The sequence below is a fragment of the Onychomys torridus genome, chromosome X, assembly GCF_903995425.1.
Source record: "Onychomys torridus chromosome X, mOncTor1.1, whole genome shotgun sequence".
Taxonomy (NCBI): domain Eukaryota; kingdom Metazoa; phylum Chordata; class Mammalia; order Rodentia; family Cricetidae; genus Onychomys; species Onychomys torridus.
Genome location: NC_050466.1, coordinates 76640101 through 76662754, shown reverse-complemented (window position 1 = coordinate 76662754; position 22654 = coordinate 76640101). Strand labels below are relative to the sequence as shown.

The window sequence follows — 22654 nt, the reverse complement described above, 5'->3', positions numbered from 1 at the left end:
AGGGAAGCACCTATCCCTGGGTGATGAGACTGCTGAGGATTTGAGGATTGGGCCCAAGGTCACATAATAACTGGTAGAACAAGAATTCAAGTCCAAGTTCTTGTACTGTAAGGCAGATTATACTAACTAGTGCCTGGAGAATGGTGAAAGGGGAGAGATTCAGGAAGGCCCTAGCCAGTCAAGTGTCACTTCTGATTATCGGATTACAGCCATACATGAATGACTGTCCACCAAGAAAAACATATTCTTCCAAATTGGTTTCACAAGGTATGAATAAATACTGCTTTGAATAAGTACTCAGGTTATGATCATTTTGTGTGACTCAGGTTCAGCGGGTCCTGGGTGGGGCTCAGGTGTGTCACCATGGATAATGGTTGTGTAATCATTTTCCTTCAACAGCCAGTGTACATGAAGAATGAAAAGAGTTGTGGTTCTGCGCTTGCTTTGTTTGGCAAGAAACTTTGCCTTGGCTCTAGTTGTCTCTTTATACTTAGAGGTGTCAGAAAGCTTATGGATAGATTTTTCTTCTCTCTCTCTCTCTCTCTCTCTCTCTCTCTCTCTCTCTCTCTCCCTTCCTCCCTCCCTCCCTCCCTTCCTTCCTTTTTCTTTTTTCTTTTTCCTTCTCATTCAACACATCTGTTTTTGTTTTTTGGAGACAGGTCTTACCACTGGAGCCCAAACTGGCCTGGAATTCACTATATATATAGCCTAGGCTGGCCTCAAACATAAGGCTCTCTTCCAGCTTCACCTTCTTATGTACTGAGCTTACTGGAATGAAGCACCATGCCCAGCTTTTAAGAGCTTTTCGATTTTGAACTTGAAGGACTTGGCCATATCTTCGTTTCTTCCCTAATGGCTTGCAATAGTTATTTACTATACATGAGCAAGTGTGTGAATCCAATGAGCATCCAGGGACTGAAATGTGTTGACTGAATGAGAAGCTTGGGAAATTTAAAATTTGACCACTAGCTATTTTAGATGTCTGCATATGTGCTGAAATAATTTTTTTTTGTGATACTGGGGGCCCAACACAGGGCTTTGTAAATGTTACATAGGAGCTATGCTACTGAACTTCGTGCTTTGCTTTATGAATTTGTTGTTGCTGCTGTTTCAGATGACCTTAGGTATCCCAGGCTGGCCTCAAATGTGCTATGTAGCCAAGGATGACTCCTGATATACCTGTCTCCACTTCCCAAGTGCTGGGGTTGCAGATGTGTACCACCACATCTAGCCTACAATTTTATTTCGATTTTATCACACACACACACACACACACACACACACACACACACACACACACACACAGGGGGTGTGTACCAGCAGGAGTTCATTCTCTCATTTCACCATGGGTCTTGCAGACTAAACTCAGGTAGGCCTGGCAGCCAGGATAGTTACACTTGAGCCATGGTTCCAGCATAATTTCACTTAAAGACTTTATTTTTATTTTATTTTACATGTATGAGTGTTTTGCCTGTGTTGTAAGTCTGTGTGCCACATAGATGCCTGATGCCCACAGAGGCCAGAAGAGGGCATTGGGTGCCCTGGGGCTGGAGTTACAGAAAGTTGTTGCATTGTGAGTGCTGGGACTCAAACTCTGTTCGTCTAGAAGAACAAGTGCTCTTAACCACTGAGCCATTTCTCCAGCTCCTGTTTTTCTTTTTAAGACTTTTACTTTTGGATGCATATGTCTGTACATATGTGTCTGTGTGGGTGTGTGTTCATGTGTGTGCTGATGCCTATAGAGGCCAGAAGAAGGTGTCAGATCACTTGGGAATACTGGGATCTCAACTCTCATGGTTGGACACTAAGTGCTTTTAGCCACTGAAGCATCTAGGCTCCAATTTCATTCAAAGTGTTTTAAAATTACATTGTATTTGGTGGGGGTGTGTCTCTGTGTATGTGAAGGTCAGAGGACAACTTGCTAGAGTTGGTTCTTTCCTTCCCCTATGTGAATCCCAGGAATTGAACTCAGGTCCTCTGGCTTAGCAGCAAATGCCTGCCTGTACCTGATGACCCTTCTTTCTCACTGGCTCCTAAAGTTTCAGTTTTAGGAAATGGTGTAATGGTGCATGGCTGTAATCTTCTTGTGATATCAAGGCAACTCACAGAGATCCGCCTGCCTCTGCCTCCCAAGTGATAGGATTAAAGGTGTGTGCCGCCACCACCTGGCTCTATTTTGATTTTTTCCTTTTTTTTTTTTTTTTTGTGGAGCTGAGGACCGAACCCAGGGCCTTGCACCTGCGAGGCAGGCAGGCGCTCTACCACTGAGCTAAATCCCCAACCCCTCTATTTTGATTTTTATTTTGACAAAGGGTTTTATGTGCAGGGAGACCTCAAACTGGCCGTATAGTTGAGGATTATCTTGAACTGCTAATCCCCCTGCCTCCAAACCCAAATAGTGGGATTGTAGATATGTGCTACCACACCCAGCCTACATTCCTGAATACTGTCTTATCACATAGTAAATTTTAGTGTACCATAAAATAGTAGGCTGGTGGAAGGGTTGTGTGGGCAGGAAGATGAATATGCATGTTTATGATGGTTATGATGCATGTTTATGATGTGGCTAAATTAGGCATAGGCAACAGAAGCAAACCTGCAGGGCACTTAGGAAAGAGAGCATGGAATCTTTCTATGACTTCACAAGTCAGGGGATGTGTACACCAGTGTGTTTCAGCAGACTAGTGTGAAAAGTTTAAAATAACCATTTGAATTCTGCAGTTCACATTATCTCTGAAATTGAGTAGTCATTTAGTTGTAGAGGTGGAGTAGAGATCTGGTGACTTTTAAACAAGTTTTTGTGACATAGTCTCACGTAGCCCAAACCTTTGAATGGGCTACATAGCCAAGACTGGCGTTGAACTCAAGATCTTCCTGCCACTACCTCCCAAGTGTTAGGACTGCAGGTGTGTGCCACATTGCTCAGCTCAGATCTCATTCCATCTAACTGCTTCTAGCAGGTAATGCCACAAGCAGAGTAAAAAGGTAGAAGGAGGGTAACGGATATCATGTTGGGAAGGGCAACTGGATACACACTGTAGCTGCACTCTGCCAAATGCTTTTCTACATTCCCTAGCCTTAGACTTACTCTGTAGCTGCAGATAACCCCGAAGTTCTGATTCTCCTAGCCCGAATCTAGCGTTTACAGGTATCTACTACATTCCTGGTTTATTCCATGTGGGCCATTGAATATGGGGCTTTATGCATTCTTAGCAAACATTCTACCACCCAAGCTATATCCTCAGACTATATATTAACTTTACTTTTTTCCTTGCTCTCTTTTTCTTTTACTTTAAAAAATTTTATGTATAGGTGTATGGCCTGCATGTATGAATGCATACTTGGTCCCCAAGGAGGCTAAAAGATGGCATCAGATTCCCTGGAATTGGAGTTGGAGAGGATTATGAGCTACCATGTGGGTGCTGGAAATCAAATTTTGGTCTTCCAAAAGAGCAGTCTGTGCTCTTAACCACTAAGCCATCTCTCCAGCCCCATATTCGTATTATTTCAATACTGAAAATATAAGTCAGGACCCAGGCAAATAAATGATTTACCACTGAGTTATGTCTATAGCCTCCCCAGAACAAAATCTGGAATTGAGATGTGATGTCTAGAGGTAAATTATTTATTTGTTTGTTGTTATTTTGGGCCAGGGTCTTATTTAACCCAGGATGGCCTTAAACATAATATGTAGCCAAGAATGACCTTGAACTCCTGATTCTCCTGCCTCTCCTTCCCAAATTCTGAGATTGTAGATATAAGCAACCACATCTGACTATTTTATTTCATTTCACTTTTGGTATTTATGTATTTTGTTTGTTTGTTTATTGAGACAGAGTCTCATTGTCCCAGGCTGGCCTAGAACTCAGTATATAATCCAGGCTGGACTCAAATTCACAAGAATCATGCTTTAGCCTCCCAAGAGCTGGGGTTACAGATATGATCCTCTATGCCTGACTCCAGGTTATTTTTATTCAGACTTTTTTTTCTCATTGTATATCGAGCCTTAGGTTGGCCTAAAATTCTCATACTCAGTATGTTGGGATTATAGTCATGCACCAACATAACCAGCTATTTGCAGATGGAAAATTCATGAGGCTTAGAAAAAATGAAAGTCAGACAGCTGATGTGGGCAGGGTGGAGGCTTAACCTCCTTAGCTTTGTGTGCCTCCAGGTCCTATCCTTTTTTGCTTCTGAATTATGCCAAACATGAAGTTCTTGTCCGCTTCTCTGGCCCACAGGAAGTTCTGAGAACAGATATTTCTTTAAACTGATGAGCTGAAATAGGAACGACTGACTGCTGGGCATCCTTACTCTGAGCCAGAGCAACACCTCAAGCGAGCATTGTCTAAACTGAAACCTGCAGTCTGGCTCCATTTTTTTTTCCTGTCCTGCAACTATTGCACTCACCTGCTTTGTCCTTAAATGCTGTCTACACGTGCTAGTCTGCCACAGGTTATGTCCTTTCAGAATGCTTCCCCTTTATCTGCTGCAGCCCCTGTACTTAGATTTCAAGTCTCTCAGTCCCAACTGCTGCTGCTTCCCTGAAGGGACCCTCCATGTGTCATACTTATTCTTACTCTAGGTACAATAGAGTGGCTTTCCTGGGCCAAGCCTTGTCTCCGTCTGCTTCTACTATAGCAGTAGAGAGCATTATGTACTCTCGCCCACCTGTACACCCCACTCACATGCACTTCCTGCATCACGTGGCCAAATTTCTTTTCAACCAGTTTAGAGGTTAACACTTCTGGGAGCCCCTACTTGACTCCCACATGTCTGGATGAGATGTGTCTTTTACTCTTCATAGCCCTAGCAGGTCTAGTGAGATTTCTCTGTATCACTGCCATGGAATAGTCGGTGAACAATAAGAATTGTTAGTATGATGTCAAAGTAGGAAAGGACTGTGTCTTAAGGTTACTATTGCTGTGATTAAATACCTGATTAAAGCAACTTAGAGAGGAAAGGGTGTATTTGGTTTATGCTTCCACATCACATCTCATAATCAAAGGAAGTCAGGACAGGAACTCAAGCGGGGCAGGAACCTGGAAGCAGGAGCTTATGCAGTGGCTATGGAGGAGTGCTGCTTACTCCTCATGGCTTGCTCAGCCTGCTTTCTTATAGAACCCAGAACTGCCAGCCTAGGGATGGCCCCAACCACAATGGGTGGACCCTTCCCCATCAATCACTAATTAAAAAAAAATATGCCCTACAGGCTTGCCTATAGCCGATCTTATGGAGGCATTTTCTCAATTGAGGTTCTATACCCCCTGATTACTCTGACTTGTGTCAAGTTGACATAAAACTAGCCAGCACACACTGAATTGGTATTGAGAAATCTGATCCTTAGCCATTTCTCAATATTATCTAGCCTGGCTCCTCACCTGTTAAATATGAGTATAATGTATTGGAGCCACAGGTTCCAGTTGGTAATGTCTTTTGGTTTTTATCTTAAAACTGTTAACTTTATGTTTTGAAGAATTTGAAGATGGGATCTGGAGTCCAAATATGATCTGCAGGCTCAACTGGAGCATTTTATTTTTCCTTCCCAGCTCCTGAAAAGTCCTAGAGAAGTAATAGCACTGTTTGAAAATGCTGGGCCACAGGATCTCTAGCATGTCTTCTTACTCCCATAACCTCATTGTGCTTTGGTTTTGTTTGTTTTTCTGAGACAGGGTCTCCTGGAGCTCAGGCTGGCCTCAAACTCATGATCTTGCCTTATCCTTTCAAGTGCCAGTATTACAGATGGCAGGCTTGACAATGGCTTCTGAAGTCAACTTGGGAAAAAAAAACTAACAACTAAGTAGAGCTACTGGTAATGTGTTATTATGTGCAGTTAGTTACCTTCCACCATAGAATTCCTTAAGACTGTTCACGTGAACCTTGATATATGTAAACAATAATGTACTGTAGACCTCTTAGCCTTATGTGACTATTGACTATTTTTATGTTTTCCTTATTATTTTCCTCCCATCCTTCCTTGGATTTGAGACAGGATCTTACTCTGTACTCCATGTTGGTCTGGAACTCACTATGTGGTTGATGTGGTTGCTGCTGTCCTCAAATTTATGCTAATCTCCCTGCTTCAGCCCTGTGAGTGCTGGAATTATGACCATGCTGGGCTTGAAAAAGGGTCTCTTCTTCATTTCTTTTTGCATGTGTGTGGTGTGTACGTTGCATGAATGTGAGTGTATGGGTGCATGTGTCCATGTATGCACATGCAGAGGGAGGAAGAATACAATATGTGTCTTGCTCTTTTGCTTTTCACTGTATCTCTTTAAGACAAAGTCACTGATATGGAAACCTGTCATTTTGGCTGGGCTGGCCAGCCAGTGAGCCCCAGGGATATACTTGAGGTTATAGGCACATGAAGTCATGCTTGGCTTTTAATATGAGTGCTGGTTATTCTAATTCAGATTCTCATATTTGCACATACATCAAGCAAGTACTGGCACACACCTAGACATCTCCTCAGCCATTTTCCCTACTATCTTTTAGAAAGATGATTTTATTGAGCTATCTTCCCAGTCTCCACCAATCTGTAGAAAGAAAGGCTCTTACAGTATAGTCTAGACTGGCCTGGAACTTACCATGTAGCCGAGGCTAGCTTCAAACTTGTGAGTAGTCTTCCTGTCTTAACCTTCCTAGTCCTGGGATTATAGGTATACATTACCATACTTAGTTCCTATCCTACCATTTCTGTTTGTTTGTTTCTTATTTACTTTGAAACAGGATCTCATTAGGTATCTCTAGCTGGCCTAGTACTATGTAGACCAGGCTCTTCTCAGACTCAAAGATGTCTGCCTGCCTGTGCTTCCCAAGTGCTGGGATTAAAAGTATGCATCATCATGCCTCACTATTTATTTACTTAGACAATGTCTCATGTAGTGAAGCCTGCCACTGAATTCTTGATTTTCCTGCTCCTACCTCCTAAGTGCTGGAACGAATTGTAGGTTTATAGGTATATCCCACTACATTTAGATTTATACAGTTCTGGGTATCAAACCCAAGGCTTATAGCACATGCTTGGCAAGCATTCTACCATGTGAACTGCATCTCCTTAGCACTCTACCATCTCATTTTATCCATCATTTCCTTTGTTTCTTCCTTTTTGTTTGTTTGAGATGTTTATTTATTTCCTGTATTCCCCTGGCCGACCTATAACTCAATAATATGTAGATATCTAAGACTAAGCTAGCTTTAAACTTGTAGTAGCAATTTTCCTGCCTCTGATTCCCAGTTTGTTAGATTACATATGTGAGCCACCATACCTACCTCTGCTATTTCTTATCTGATAATTTTTCTTCAAGTAAGTACTTATAATAGAGTCTATTTTTTTTTCAGACCTTTGACAAGTGTGCAAGGTACTGTTCTGTGTCCTGGGCATATGTCCATAAATAAAACTTAGCCAACTGAACATACATCCAAGGCACATACTTTAGTACTGAGCTATAAATCATAAGATATGCAATGGGGTTCTGTCAGCTTATTTCTTTATGATGTTGAGTTAACCTTTGATTTGTAAGATACTTTATCTCCTCAAAGAACTTTAGAACTTGCCTTCTTGCTTTCTATTCATCACTTCTCCAGAAAAACTGGTGTGCATCAGAACAATGGAAGGAAGCAACTTGCCAGAGAGTATTTTCTCTTTTTTTTTTTTTTTTTTAGTCTGCAGTGAACAGGTATTTTCTCCCACAGGAAACTGAGGCATGGAACTACTCTAATTAAAATGACTAATTAACTAAATAACTAATTAGAAATGAGCTTTAGGCTATAGTTACAGTGATCTGGAGAGTTAATTGTAGTTACATTACAAATTCTTACTCTGAAACCATAAGAAAATGGGTACTCAAGTACAGGTACTAACTGGTAGAAACAATGTCTAAGAAAAACTGTTACTAAAGTTTTAAAAAGTGCTGCATAACTTCATTGAAATTGTGGTGAATTGTATAGCTTCTTTATTAGCTTTCATCCCCTGGTTTTAATGTTTTATATCAAGGGTCTGCTGATAGGGCTCTATTTTCCTGGTAAAAAAGCTTGATAAAGACACTACTGAATCTCCCTGGAAAGGAATTCACAAGTACCAATCTGCATGAGCATCCTTCTCATCTAAGAAGAATGAGGAGTGAAGGCTGCTATTACCATCAGTATTGTGTCAACTTCCTTATCCTTCTTGGTTTTTTTATTCACCAAGGAAATCTGTGCTATTAATGGTATTAATTTCCATTTTGTAGAGAGCCATTTTGGCTTATTTAGGGATAAATAAGAGCCGTTTTTTTTTTTTTCTTGGTTTGTTATTTCGAGGTAGGGTTTCTCTGTGTAGCCCTGGCTGTCCTGGAACTCGTTCTGTAGTCTAGACTGGCCTCACACTCAATGATCTGCCTGTCTCTGTCTCCTGAGTGCTGGGGTTAAAGGTGTGCACTACTACCACTATCATCATCATCATCATCATCATCATCATCATAATTATTGATTTTTTTTAACACAGCCTTGCTGTGTTGTTCAGGCTTGTCTCAAAGTTATTGGCAATCCTCCTGTCTCTGTCTCCACAATGCTGGGGTCACAACTGACAGAAATATCCTCATTAAAAAGGTTATTATGTTTTATTTTCTCAGGAGAACTTCTTTTACATATGTTTTAAAATTTATTCTTTGACCCATCCAATCAGTCATATGGATCGTGAATTTTAGTTGTTCTCACGCCCATTGCCCGCCCGTCCCTTCCTCCATTTTCTGCTGCCACCCTTCTGCCGAAGAAGTTCTGCTCTTACTTCTCCCTTTTATTGTATCTGTGACCATCTGACTTTTGGTAGAGTTGCTTGCATGAGCGTGGGTGCCATTGCCAAAGGTCTGTCTGGGAGATGGTGCCTCATGAGCCCCTCTCCATCACTGAGAGATCGCATCTTGTGTAGGTCTTGTGCAGGTAAGCACAGCTGTAGTGAGTTCGAGGGCAACAGCTATGTCATGTCCCAAAGACGACATCTTGTGCCGTACTTCCTCATCCCCTAGCTCTCCATTGTTCTCATCCCCTTTTCTCGGATGTTCCACAAGCCTTGGAGGGATGATATAGATGTCCTGTCATCATCATCACTTTTATTCTTGTCACTTTACTAATGAATCTCTGCATTAACTGCTGCCCAGAGCCACAAGAAGCTTCTCTGAAGAAGATTGAGAACAGCACTAAGCTATGGGTAAAAACATGCGTATATAGAAGGCAGTTTAGTAACATGTCCATTTAGCAAAGCAGTAGTAGCAGGTTCTCTGCTGAGCCTATAATATCCTGCCTAGCCATAGGCCCCTGACCATGTTTACAGCACCATCTCAGAAGTTCTTTCACTCCTTTTTTTAAAAGGATTTATTTAGTTTTATTTCATATGTCTGGGTGCTTTGCCTGCATGTATGTCTGTGTACCACATGCATGCCTGATGTCCATGGAGGCCAGAAGGTATCAAGTCTCCTGGAACTGGAGTTACAGAGGACTGTGAGCTGCCATGTGGGTACTGGGAATTGAACCCGGGTCCTCTGGGAGAGTAGTAAGTACTTACAACGACTGAATCATCTCTACAGCCAACCACATTGTAATGTTTTATGATTCTGCGTGAAGAATAAGCCAAACTTCATTGGTGGCCGTGTCATCTGACTTATTGTTTTATATATGTTAATAAGAACTTCATTTGCTTAATAACTTTAAACAGATTTTTATATCAACCTGCATTATTATACTGATGTGTTTTTCAGGTTTTCAATTCAAAAACAGCTGAACTTCTTAGTCATCATCAAGTAGAAATAAAACAGGAATTCCCAAGAGAAGGGTATGTTTCTTAATTTAATACATAAAGACATGTCACATTTATTGGCTTTTCTCACCCCATGTACTCTGTGGATTGGTTTGGTAAACTTAGCCAGACACCATCTTGAGAGGACCTGAGAGATTGGGATTGGGCAAGAAATGCAACTATAATGCAGTAGTTCATCAAGGGTAGCTTAGGAATTCAGCAGTGGAGAGCAAAGTCTAAGTAATGTAAGTACACAACAACAGGTGGAGTAACCATCAGCAGTTCTGCATTAACTCTGAAGTCATTTATTTCTGTTTCCCTATTGTTACTACCAGTGCTAAAATGGTGACTGTTTAGGAGATTTGTTTTGTTTTGCTTTATTTTCTGGCTTTTGGAACCAGGATAATCTCACTCTATAGACCAGCCTGGCCTGCAACCTAAAACAGTCATCCTGCTTTAGCCTTTCCAGTGCTGGGATATGAAGTGTGAGCCACCACACCTGGCTAGTGACCATCCTTAGAAGGATGGCTTATTTCAATGTGAAGAACAAGAAAAATGTAAGGAAAATAGTTTTTTTCATTACTTTAGAATGTAGAACATAGATATGCTTTGCTTTCCTATTTTTTTTCACTTATGTGCTAGGCACATCTAATGGGTTAACTTATTTGTGGAAACATGTTAGGTTTGTAATGAATTCTTGGAGACTAACACATTTATCCTTTTGTTCCAAAGATGGGTAGAACAAGACCCGAAGGAAATCCTGCAGTCTGTTTATGAGTGTATAGAGAAAACATGTGAAAAACTTGGACAGCTCAATATTGATATTTCCAACATCAAAGGTATTTTGAGTATTTTCATCTTCTAGTACAGCTCTGCCAATCCCATTCATTAATTTATCCTTTCAGCTCATAATTGAATCTTTCTGTAATGCAAGCCTTTTTGTGAGAACTAGTGCGCACAACAATAAACAAGATTCAGTCCCTGTTCACACAGCCATTTTATTCACATGAAGACAAGGAAAAATAAAAGAAGACAATACAAGTTAATTTCAGATACTAATAAATTCCATGTGGGAAATTAAAAAATGAGTGATATGATAGAGTGTACCTACAAGGGCTTACCTTAGGTTAGGTGGCCATGGGAGCCTTCTTTTCTCTCAGGAGGTGATTATTTTGCTGACATTTCAAGGGACATGAGGGTTCGGTCATGTGACTGTTTGGAGAAAAATATTTGAAGAAAAATAAACATTGCTTGCAAAGATCCCAAGGTGAGAGACTAAATCAAGGTAGTCTAGAGTCACAAAGAAGACCAACATGTCATAAGAATAGTAAAAACAAGTTGAGTGGACAGAGTGGGTAGGTAAGGGGTTTAATGGAGCCCAGATTGGAGAAATCAGTGGGGTCTTGTCAGCATATTTTGGAGTGTGATTGTTAGTTTTAATATCAGAGTGGGCAGGTGATGACTTACCAGTCAGAGACAGTTCCATACCTGATGTGTAGCAAGTGGACTGTGATGGAGAGACCAGTGTGAGGCTTCTGTAGAAGTGTTGAAAGAGTATGGTGGCTTGACAGACAGCAGTCACATAAAGCAAGGAGGAAAGACCAATACTTGCTGACTGATTGGCTACTAGGGTAGTAGAGAGAATAGTGAATAGTTGGGTAAGGGGAAGAAATGGGTCAAAAGTGATGCTTCACCGGGCGTTGGTGGTGCATGCCTTTAATCCCAGCACTCGGGAGGCAGAGGCAGGCAGATCTCTGTGAGTTGGAGGCCAGCCTGGGCTATCAAGTGAGTTCCAGGAAAAAGGCACAAATCTACACAGAGAAACCCTGTCTCTAAAAACCAAAAAAAAAAAAAGGTGATGCTTCAGAGTATTGTAGTTTTTGTTTCATTTTGTTTTGTTGTACCTGGTTATACATTGCTCCAGGGTAGGTGGGGATGTCTTTTATTAAGAAGAGAAACACGAGGGGGAGGAATGCTTTGGGGAAATAGTTTTTGAAATCCAAACATTATTTTTTTTTGTTGTTTGTGGAGCTTAGGATTGAACCCAGGGCCTTGTGCTTGTTAGGCAAGCACCCTACCACTGAGCTAAATCCCCAACCCGAAATCCAAACATTTTACTTACTGAATTTCTATGAAATCACTGCCTGAAAGAATGGGTTTATTGTAGATCTCTCTATGAATTCCTAGTTTCTTGTATAATATCTATGCTTGGCTATTTATTATCTATATAGGGAGAAAAAGTTACTTAGCTACCCAGGGGTGCTGCACCATTGTATAGGGTGAAAAAAAATCAATGTGGTCATTGCTGCTTCTTGTCTCTTAGAGCTTGTATTGTGTTGTTTTGTTTGATTGTTTGACTTTTTTTTGAAACAAGGGCTAAGAAATAGACCTGTCTGGCTTTGAATTGCTGTAACTATCCTGCTCCTGCTCCTGATTTCTTTCTTTCTTTCTTTCTTTCTTTCTTTCTTTCTTTCTTTCTTTCTTTCTTTCTTTCTTCCTTCCTTCCTTCCTTCCTTCCTTCCTTCCTTCCTTCCTTCCTTCCTTCCTTTCTTTCTTTCTTTCTCTCTCTCTCTCTCTCTTTTCCTTCTTTCCATTATTTTTATATTTTAGGTTTTTTGAGACAGGGTTTCTCTGTGTAGCTTTGGTGCCTGTCCTGGATCTCACTCTGTAGATCAGGCTGGCCTCCAACTCACAGAGATTTTCCTGGCTCTGCTGCCTGGCTGCTCCTGCTTTCTAAGTACTGGAATTACAGGCATTTGATCCTTTGATTCATATCCTCTTGGCTTCAAGACTTACCATACTCCTAAGATTTTTGTCCTAATTGGATTTTTTCTTTATTTGATTGTTTTTGTTGTTATTATTGATTTTCTGTTGGTTTTGATTTTTAAACAAGGTCTGTCATAGTCTGTAGCTGTGAAGAGACACCATGACTGTGGCAAGTCTTATAAAGGAAAGCATTTTATTAGGACTGGCTTACAGGTTCAGAGGTTTAGTCTATTATTATCATGGCAGGAAGCATGGCTGCATTCAGACAGACACGGTGCCTCAGTAGGAGCTGAGAGCTCTATGCCTAGATCACCAGGCAGCAGGAAGAGAGATATAGAGCCTGGCTTGAACATAATGAAACTTCTAATCTCACCTCCAGTGACACACTTCCTATTCCACAAGACCACACCTACTAATAATGTCATTCCTTTTGGGGGCCTGTAGCTGCAATTTTCTCTGGTCACCCAGCCCTGCTGTCCTGCAGCCGCTTATAAAATAATCATTCAGAGGCTTAAATTAATTATCAATTGTATGGCCTATGGCAGGCTTCTTGCTAACTAGCTCTTGGAACTTAACCCATTTCTATTAATCTATAAGTTGCCACATGGCTGTGGCATTACCAGTCTGCCGGAATCTTGCTGCTCCTTTGGCAGTGGCCAGCATCTCTCCAGACTCCACCCTTCTTTTCTCTGTTCCTCCACTTGGATTTCCCACCTGGCTGTAAGCTTTCTTGCCATAGGCCAAAACAGCTTTATTTAGTAACCAATAGGAACAGCATATATTCACAGCATGCAGAAAGACATCTCATAGCACTTACTTTTTCTGTCTAATCAAAAAGGAAGGTTTTAATTTTAATATTGTAAAATTATATATAATAAAGCAGTTATCAAGCAGGAATTACAGTTACAATATCTAGTTTTTTATATTTGGCAAAGTTAGAAAATATTCTACCATCTCTCCTATTTTGTGAGTCTAAAGTTTTATATCTAATTTATCTTTTATCATGACTAAGGAAAGCTAACATTATAACTGTCTAGTCTTCAACTCCATCAAAGACCCCAGAAGGATATAATATTACCTAAGTAAACAGGAAGTACATTTTAAGCAACTTCCAAAAATCTAGAATGACAGAGACATCTGGCTGCCTGGACAGTCACCCAATGTTCCTCTGTAAAGTTGGGGCATCCATCTTCAGCCTATAGGTCTAGAGTTTCCCTGTGTCCTGTAGAATGTCTGGCAGTCTCCTCTGCAAAGCAGGAAACTAAAGGACCATTTTGCCTTGTTTTGGCAAAATTTAGTGGCCATTTTCCTGTGGGTCCTGTATGTCCAGTTTATATAACATATTATCAAGCAGTCCAGACATGAGCAGTTTCTTGCCTAAATGGCTGTTTTTGCCAAGAAGAAGGTGAACTCCAAATAGAGTGTCTTCGATGCCCTTCTTCCTCTTTGAAGTGAATTGGTGCTGCCAGGAGCAGGTGTGTCTCATTGTCCAGAAAAATCTAAGTTTTTAAAACATCTTAAATGCTATGTTCTGTAGGTGTTTGAAGATTACCTACCTACTTAATTGAAATGTATCTTTGTATATATAAAAACTTAACTAACATGATTATAAATTTGATTATCATAGATGATTAGCTATTAATCTGTATTTCTTAATGATATATTACAATTTTAAATGCATTGTATAAACATAATACCTTAAATGTGTAAAAATACATGCAGTATAACAAAATTAACTTTAAATTTCTATTAATAAACTAAAATGCATAGAAATGTAAAATATTTCAAACAAGCTGCTCTTTTTTTTGGTCTTTTTTGTTATTTTGTCCATTTTTTTTCTGAGCTGAGGACTGAACCCAGGGCCTTAATGCTTGCTAGGCAAGTGCTCTACTACTGAGCTAGATTCCCAACCCCCAAGTTGTTGCTCTTTAAAAGTAGATTCAATAATTTACCCCTTTTATCCTATCATATCTGTATCCTAAATTTCTATATCGGGCCATTTTCTTTCAAAACACCACATTCTACTCCCCTGGCCCCAAAGGCTTGTAGCCATATCATAATGCAAAATTGCATTCAGTCCAACTTCAAAAGTAACCATTCCATACTCTATCACAGTCTCAACACTGTTTAAAAGGCCAAAATTTGAAGTCTCTTCAGAGAATCATGGCAGTCTCTTAACTTGAACTCCCTATAAGATCAAAATGAAAAGGCAGATCATATACTTCCAACATACAGTGACACAGGATATATATTACCATTCCAAAAAGGAGGAAAGGGAGCATAGTGAGGAAATACTGGATCAAAGCAAGACTGAAAAACAGTTGGGCAAACTCCAAATTTTGCCTCTCCATGTCTGATGTCAAAGAGCTCTTCAGATCTCCAACTCCATTCAGCTTTGTTGACTACAACACACTTCTTTCTCTTGGGCTGGTTTCACTCCCAGTTAGCAGCTCTCCTCAGCAGGTATCCCATGGCTCTGCATCTCCAACATTTTGGGGTCTCTGAGGCAACCCAGGCTTCACCTTCATAGCTTCACACAAAGGCCTCTCTGGGCCTCCATTCAGAGACACCTCTGACAAATGCCTGGCCTCAGCAGACTTACCTTAGTGATGGAGGGAGATTTCATAATCCCTTTCTTGTATCCTTAACTCTAAAGCCAAAGCCATGTAGCCAAAGCTGCCAAATTCTGCTTTCTGGTGCTGGAACATGGCCTACTCGTTCAAATATATTTTCACCAGCTTTCTGGTTTTGATAGTTTCCTTCACTGCCTAAGCTTGGATTTTCTGAAACTTGATCTGTAGACCAGGCTGGCCTTGAACTCAGAGATGCCTGCCTCTGCTCAAAGTGCAGGGATTAAAAACATGTACTACTACACCTAGCCCTAAGCTTTTCTTTAATTCCCTTTCACTTATTGGAGGCTTAGCTAGGTGGGGTCTTGCCCTGAGGTCACTACTCCTTTTATTCCATTTAGGATGAGGCTTTTCTTTAAACTTATCTCCTTGGGCTCCATTACACTTCCTGGTGCTTCCTTTCTCCTTAAACAGTATATTTTGTATACTGTTTATTTATTCCTTGTTCAGCTTGCTCCTTTTCATTATAGATCTGCATAATCATGGCCAGGCCATTAATAGACACACAACACAGTCAATGGAAGGTTGTTTGGAAATGTCTTCTGCCAAAGCTGTTAATCCACAACTCTTCAATTTCACCTCAGGCAGATTTTTGGGACAGTGGCAGAAAGCAGCCACTTCTTTGCCATAATATCACAAAAATAGTTTCTAGGCCACATCCTAAAGTTCTTCTCTGAAACCTCTTGAGCTGAGCTCCCACAGTTCAAATCATCTTCAGCACCACTGTCTTCCCTGTACCTACTAGGATGGCTCATTTTAAGTCCCGTTTAAAGCATCCAACTGCTTTCTTAACCCAAAGTCCTAAAGTCTCCATTTTCCCCAAAACAAAAGCACAGTCAGGAATGATGTCAGGATTATGTCCTTAATTATGTCACCAGCCTGGATGGTGTCCAGCCTTAAAAGTGGGCGTGTTCTCTCTGTGTCCTCTCTTTCTGCTCTCTCTCCTTCTGCATTCTCCCACCTCTTCGAGGTCAGTCTCTCTCTCTCTCTCTCTCTCTCCCTCCCTCCCTCCCTCCCTCCCTCCCTCCCTCCCTCCCAATAAAGCTCTAGGAAGGTAAGCATGGCTCGTGACTCTTCCATCACTGATATATCCAGCACTCACATGGCTGCTGTGGGGCGGCTGCCAGCCATGAGCACTGCCGCTTAACCAACACATATCACAGCAACATCCCAACCCTGATACCAGCTTCTGTCTTTGTGAGGGTTTCTCTTGCTGTGAAGAGACATATGAACACGACAGTTCCTATAAAGGAAAACATTTCATTGGGGATGGCGTACAGTGCAGAGGTGTAGTCCATTATCATCATGGTGAGAAGCATGGCAGTGCACAGGAAGACGTGGTGCTGGAGGAGAATTCTGCCTCCGCCTATCTTTGCCTCCCAAGTGCTGGGATTAAAGGCAGGCACCACCAATGCCCAGCTATTCTTACATCTAAATAGAAGTGCAATCATCAAATTGATGTGAGCAGTACATCAAAATGATTGCTATTCTTTCTTGGGGGATATTCTAACAGTCGGAAACAGTATAAACCACTAATAGGTACTCAGTAATGCTCAAAAGAAGTGATGTCAAAAGGGTCATTGTCTCTGAGGCATAAACTTCACAGCTTAAAGAGATGTTTAATATAGAGTCCACGATAACTGACCTTGGCATTAACATTGTTCTACCATCCTGACACATAAGGTGGGATGCAATATGGTGGTCTTCTGGGCCCACCGGTTTACCTGTCTTTCTGGGGTTTGTGGGGTATGTGAAGATGACACACAGTTCCTCATCAAGTAATTTGTCTTGCACTTGCAACAACTGGCCTGTAGACTTTAGCATGTATCTGTCTCCTCTTTCTCCTCCTCCATATGTAGCCCTGGATGTCTTAGACCTCTCTATGTAGATTAGGCTGGCCTCAGACTTAGACATCCTCCTGCCTCTATCTCTCAAATGCTGGAATTAAAGCTACTGTCTTGTTGATATACCTATTTCTCCAATATAAAAGTCATACCACGGGGGCTGGAGAGATGGCTCAGAGGTTAAGAGCACCGACTGCTCTTTCCAGAGGTCCTGAGTTCAATTCCCAGCACCCACATGGTGGCTCACAGCCATCTGTAATGAGATCTGGCGCCCTCTTCTGTATACATAATAAATAAACAAGTCTTAAGAAAAGGTCATACCACACCAAAGTGATTCCTTCCCGGCAACCAACAGCCTGTAGCTAAGGATGAGAATATCCCATAATGCCCGCTATACTAGGCAAGTCATGCTACTGCTTTCCCCTGATAATTTACTGAATTGTCATCAGAAGGGCAAGCTTTTGCTTTCCTATGTAGAACTGTAGGTAACCAAAGTATAAAAACTGTAAAGGATCAGCAGTCACCTACAGCAGCTTCCTTTAACTGCAGTGGGGGAAGAGGACTGTAGGACATGTAGCTGTTCATAAACAGAGGGCATTAAGTACTGCTCTTATAACTCTTGGACCACTTGTTTCCCTGAGCCACATTGATAATACTCTCCCAAAACACTTCATTTATGTTTCCTATGCAACAAGTGAATGAGCTTTGCCAGTGAAGAGCAATATCATTTAGTCTTACCTGATAATCATTAACAGAGTTCATCATATCTGCTTATATACCTTTCACAAATTCCTGATTCATTCATGTTAGTTGTCTCCATCTATCAAAAAGTACTGACTTTGAAGTTGAGTGTGATCATGCTTGTCTATATGCTCAGCACTTGGAAAGCTTAAGCAAGCAGATGACTTAGGACTCAGAGTGGTCTACTGAATGGAGACACCTTTCTCAGACACCCTCACCATAAAAATAGGTTTTTTTTTTTAACCTAAGCCACTGTGAACAATGTCTCCTAAATTCAAATATACTGTCTAGTTGAAGCGCACATTTAAACCTAAATCCGGGCAGTAGGCTGCTCTTGTCTGTGTTAGGCAGTTATGTTTGCCTTTAATGGTACTTTAGGAGTTGCCACATCCACAGAATTACAATGCCAGATGTTCTCGTTAAGGGATAGGCAAAACCTGTTTCAAAAAATGAGGCCACAAATCCTCAGGAGTTACATTTGCAGCAGTTATGTTGGTGATAGAGTAAAGGAACCCCCCCGCCCCCATGCACTCCTTCACCCGAACACCCAGACTGCTGTCATGTCCTTCTCTTAGGAACCAACTTCATGACAGTCTCGGGGAAGCACCCTTTTCTACAAAACAGTGTTCCACTTGTGGTCATATCTTGTTATTAATTTTCAAGTATACATGTTACATGCAAAACTACACACAGTTTTTGACTGCCTGAAAAGCAGAAAGGTTTTTTGTTTTGAGACAGTGACTAGCTGTGTAGCTGGCTTTGAACCCACAAACTATCCTCCTCCCTCAGCTTACCAAATGCTGGCATTATAGGCATATGCCACCAAGCTCAGTGTGAAAAGCTTACTACATCTTCCCACAGGTTGCTTGTAGTAGCAAGAAAACTATTTTTGTAAAGCTTATTATTTTTCTCTGTGCATTTATAGGTTTTAATTCCAAAATGTGTTACAATGTTAAATTAAACCAGAATTTACCAAATTTAGCTGGGGATTCTGTACAGGGCCCCACACATGATAATCACTCAGCTATATGCTACCCTGTTTTTATTTTTCAAAGGGTTCATATTATCCACAATATGGCCTAGATGATAATTACTAAGACTTCAAGTTTTAAGTACAAAGACTTTTTCTAAGTATATTTTCTTAATTGTGGTTATAACTTTTTGTTCATCTATATGTTTGTATGGTTTTATGTTTGTTTGTTTGTCTTTGAGATAGGAGATAAGATCTGGATATGTAGTTCAGACTGGTCTGAAACTTATTATGTACTGAGACTAGTCTCAAACTCAGTGAACTTCCTACTCCAGTCTCCAAAATGTGCTGGGATTGTAGACATGAGCCACCTTGCTAGGCTTTGGGCAGGTAAGATGGCTCAGTGGTTAAAGGCAACTGTTGTCAGGCTTTGCAACCTGAGTTCAACCCCAGGCCTTCCATGGTGGAAGGTGAGAACTAATTTCTGCAAGTTGTTCTCTGACCTCCACCTCCAAACCTCCTTCTCAGTAGATAAGTATAATTAATATATATATATATATATATATATATATATATATATATATATATATGTGTGTGTGTGTGTGTGTGTGTGTATACATATATATATGTGTGTGTATGTATATATATATATATATATATATATATATATATATATATATATATATATATAAATGTAATTTTAAAAGGATTTTAGGGTAAAACAAGTGTTGGAACATTGAGAAAGCTCAGTGGCGTTGCAGGGGACATGTGTGCGGTAATAAAGACATCAGTGGCCTGAAGATTTCAGTGGACTTTGGTTGTCTGCAAGGAAAGCAGTTTCCCTTGGCAGGAAGGAATGGAATTAAGACAGAGGAGAAAGGGAGTGGTTATAGAGAAATCCTGGACCAAAGAATCAGATGGAAATAGCTCTAGATTAGAGTCTCAGTGTGAGTCAGAAGGAACCAATAAAGAAAGGTTGCATGACAGACATGTGACTTGAGGATTGTGACTAAAAAGAGCAGCCAGCTGATTTACAGGGAAATTAACAATGAGGAAATGGACTCTTTTAGTTGTGAATTCACTGTGCTTCCACATTGGGGAGTTTTCCTTTTCAAACAAGTATCACTTTCGCAGTATTCACTGTAGCCACCCATTGCTAGGCTCCTGCTGTTGTAGCATCTGAGAGGTCAAGGAATTCTCTTATCCTGCTCAGGCCAGTCTCATTGTCTGCGACAGTCTCTGTCCTCTATGGTGATGATGACAGCAGCTCTGAGTGACAGTTGTTCACTACTTATTTCTACCAGACATTTGTTTTTAATATGTAGTGACTTCTTGCTAGGTGGGGACTTTGAACTTACAAGAAATGTTTACAGGAAATAAAACTCACTTTACAAGAAATAAAACTCCAAGGTGACAAAATAAGGGCACTCAAGATTGGAATTTAAACAGCAGCTATTTGGTTTTGGTGAGCTTAAGTGCTACTGAATATTTACTTAATATTTCCTAACTTTTTAAAGACAGTATGTGTTGGGGATGGGGTTATGTATATACTATTGAGTGTGTGTGAAGGTCAGAGAATAACTTTGTGGAGTCTTTGTAGTTCTCTGTTCGTTTCTCTTGATTTCAAGGATCAAACTCAAGCCTTCAAACTTTGTGGCAAGTACCTTTACATGCGGAGCCATCTCACTGACCTCTCTTCGGAGACAGTGCCTCATACAGCCCTAGAATTCCCTATGTAGCCCAGACTGACCCTGACTTCTGGTTTCTTTCCTCACTCAGCCTCCCAAACACTGGGACTGCAGGCATGCATTCCTACTATAATGCCTGGCTTTGGCTATTTCCTTAAAATGTGTGTATGCACATATGTACACATATAGGAAGGGACATTTCACATAACAATTAGTAAACAAATTGTTTATTGTTGCACATAATAATTAATCAGTCATTGAAAACTGGCGAAGTTATTGCATCCTTTGAGACAGTCTGGAGCCTTTTCTCAGAAATGATAAGGGTCCATGTCATTGTGTGCTTGAAGTGAAGTAGAAGGATTCTGTAGAGTTAAATACTTTACACTGTACGTTCGCTTTTTTTCCTAGGGTCATTTAAGGAAAATAAACCAGATATCACTACCAATATTCCAAATGGAAGGCTGGGTATGATGGCCTGGCAGAAGTGGCAGTGTGTAGGGGGATCATTCTCTGTCAGTTCAAGGTCAGTCTATCTACATAGGGAGTTCCAGGCTACATAGTGAGGCCCTGTCTCAAAAAAAAAAATTGCAAGGTTTTAAAAAATGTTAGTTGTTCCTATTATCCTGGAGTAATATCCTACATGTTTAATGTCTTCTTTCTGTTGACTTTCTTGTTAAAGCCATTGGTGTCAGCAACCAGAGGGAAACCACAGTAGTCTGGGACAAGCTGACTGGAGAGCCTCTCTACAATGCCTTGGGTAAGCCATCATGCAAAGGTTCAGCACAAGGCCTTGTTCCATTTGCAGAGGTGATCACACTAAATCATCTGACTGGAAAACCGTAGGTTCATGTTTCCTATAATCTGAGTGGGCAGCAGAGTTCTCTTCAGTTTTTCAATCATAGTTATTCACATAGTGAATTAACTCTCTCCCTTGCTTTCTCCTTTTGCTGATTATTTGTAATCATATGAATGGGTGGATAGTTCCAGAACCGTTTTATGACCCCCATTGTGTTTCTGACATCTACCCTGTATGCTGAAAACTCAATCGCAAGTGTTCAAAATTGTCTATAACCTATTTGTATATTGGCACTTTCTATCTAAAAATTTGAACTTATTAAGATAAATTATCAGAATTGTAGATGATTCTGTTATGGATTTAACTGTTTCCTCATGGTATACAAACCTCCAAAAGCTGTAAATCTCCCTGAGTAGATACTACCATCATCCTTAGCATATGACAGTTGCAAAGCACTAAAGGATTCTGCTACTTCCTGAAAGGAAAGATGTGTTCTAAATCTATAACCATTAAAAGATTTCTGTCACAAATAGCAAATCATGCTGGCCATGAGGGCACATGCCTAAAATTCCAGCACTGAGGCAGGAAGATTGTCTCAAGTTCAGAGCCAACTTGGATTACATGGCATGTTCTAGGTCACCTAGGGAAAACTCTGTTTCAAAATAACAAAAGGAGAAAAGAAAAGATAAAATAATGTATGATTATCATAATAAGTTATAAAGAAGGGAAACTGAATGCTTTTCAAAAAGAAGGAAAGGAATATGAAACAAGAATGGGAAGCAAATAAAAACATATAAATCTAAATATGTATCTGTTAAAGGACAGGATTTTTCTGTGTGGTGAATGCTATTAATTGAAACTGCTAGTTAGTTGAAAGCTATTAATTGAAACTGCTAGTTAGTTACTGCGATAGTGCAGTAAAACTGGAGAGAAGAAAAACTGGCAAGACATTAGAGGACAGATCCCACTGTGTGTTTGTGCACTGGAGAAGTCCTAAGCATGAAGGAGGTGACTATTCTCTGAGAAGCTCACACTCGTGTTCTAGCTTGTGTCTTTTTTCCTGAATCGCTCTTTTCTTCTTAGCACTGTGCTTAAAATCTGTATTACATCTTTAGCAAAACCCCAGCACTGTTTCACAAAAGAGATGATAGAAAAATTAAAAACATAAATTAGAGCTTGTGAGAATGGAAGTTAGTTAAGTAATATTAAGGGAGGAAAATAGATTTTTGTTTTATATGAGATATTAAATTTCTGATTGAAGCTATTTTCTAGGCAATTAGAAATTAGATTGTTTTGAAAGTTTTTATTTATTTATAATTTTTTTTTTGGTTTTTTGAGACAGGGTTTCTCTGTGTAGCTTTGTGCCTTTCCTGGAACTCACTCTGTAGCCCAGGCTGGCCTCGAACTCACAGAGATCCTCCTGGCTCTGCCTCCGAATGCTGGCATT

General features: G+C 40.4%; 1 protein-coding gene across 13 annotated transcripts in view; it reads left to right on the top strand.

The window, feature by feature from the left end:
- Positions 1–22654, top strand: part of Gk (glycerol kinase) — a 79517-nt gene that overhangs the window by 7345 nt on the left and 49518 nt on the right. For all 13 annotated transcript variants that reach the window (XM_036174845.1, XM_036174842.1, XM_036174844.1 and 10 more), the window contains exons 2-4: positions 9735–9808; positions 10505–10611; positions 21091–21168. In XM_036174845.1, the coding sequence (XP_036030738.1) occupies positions 9735–9808; positions 10505–10611; positions 21091–21168 (259 nt within the window). The remainder of the gene's footprint in view (positions 1–9734; positions 9809–10504; positions 10612–21090; positions 21169–22654) is intronic.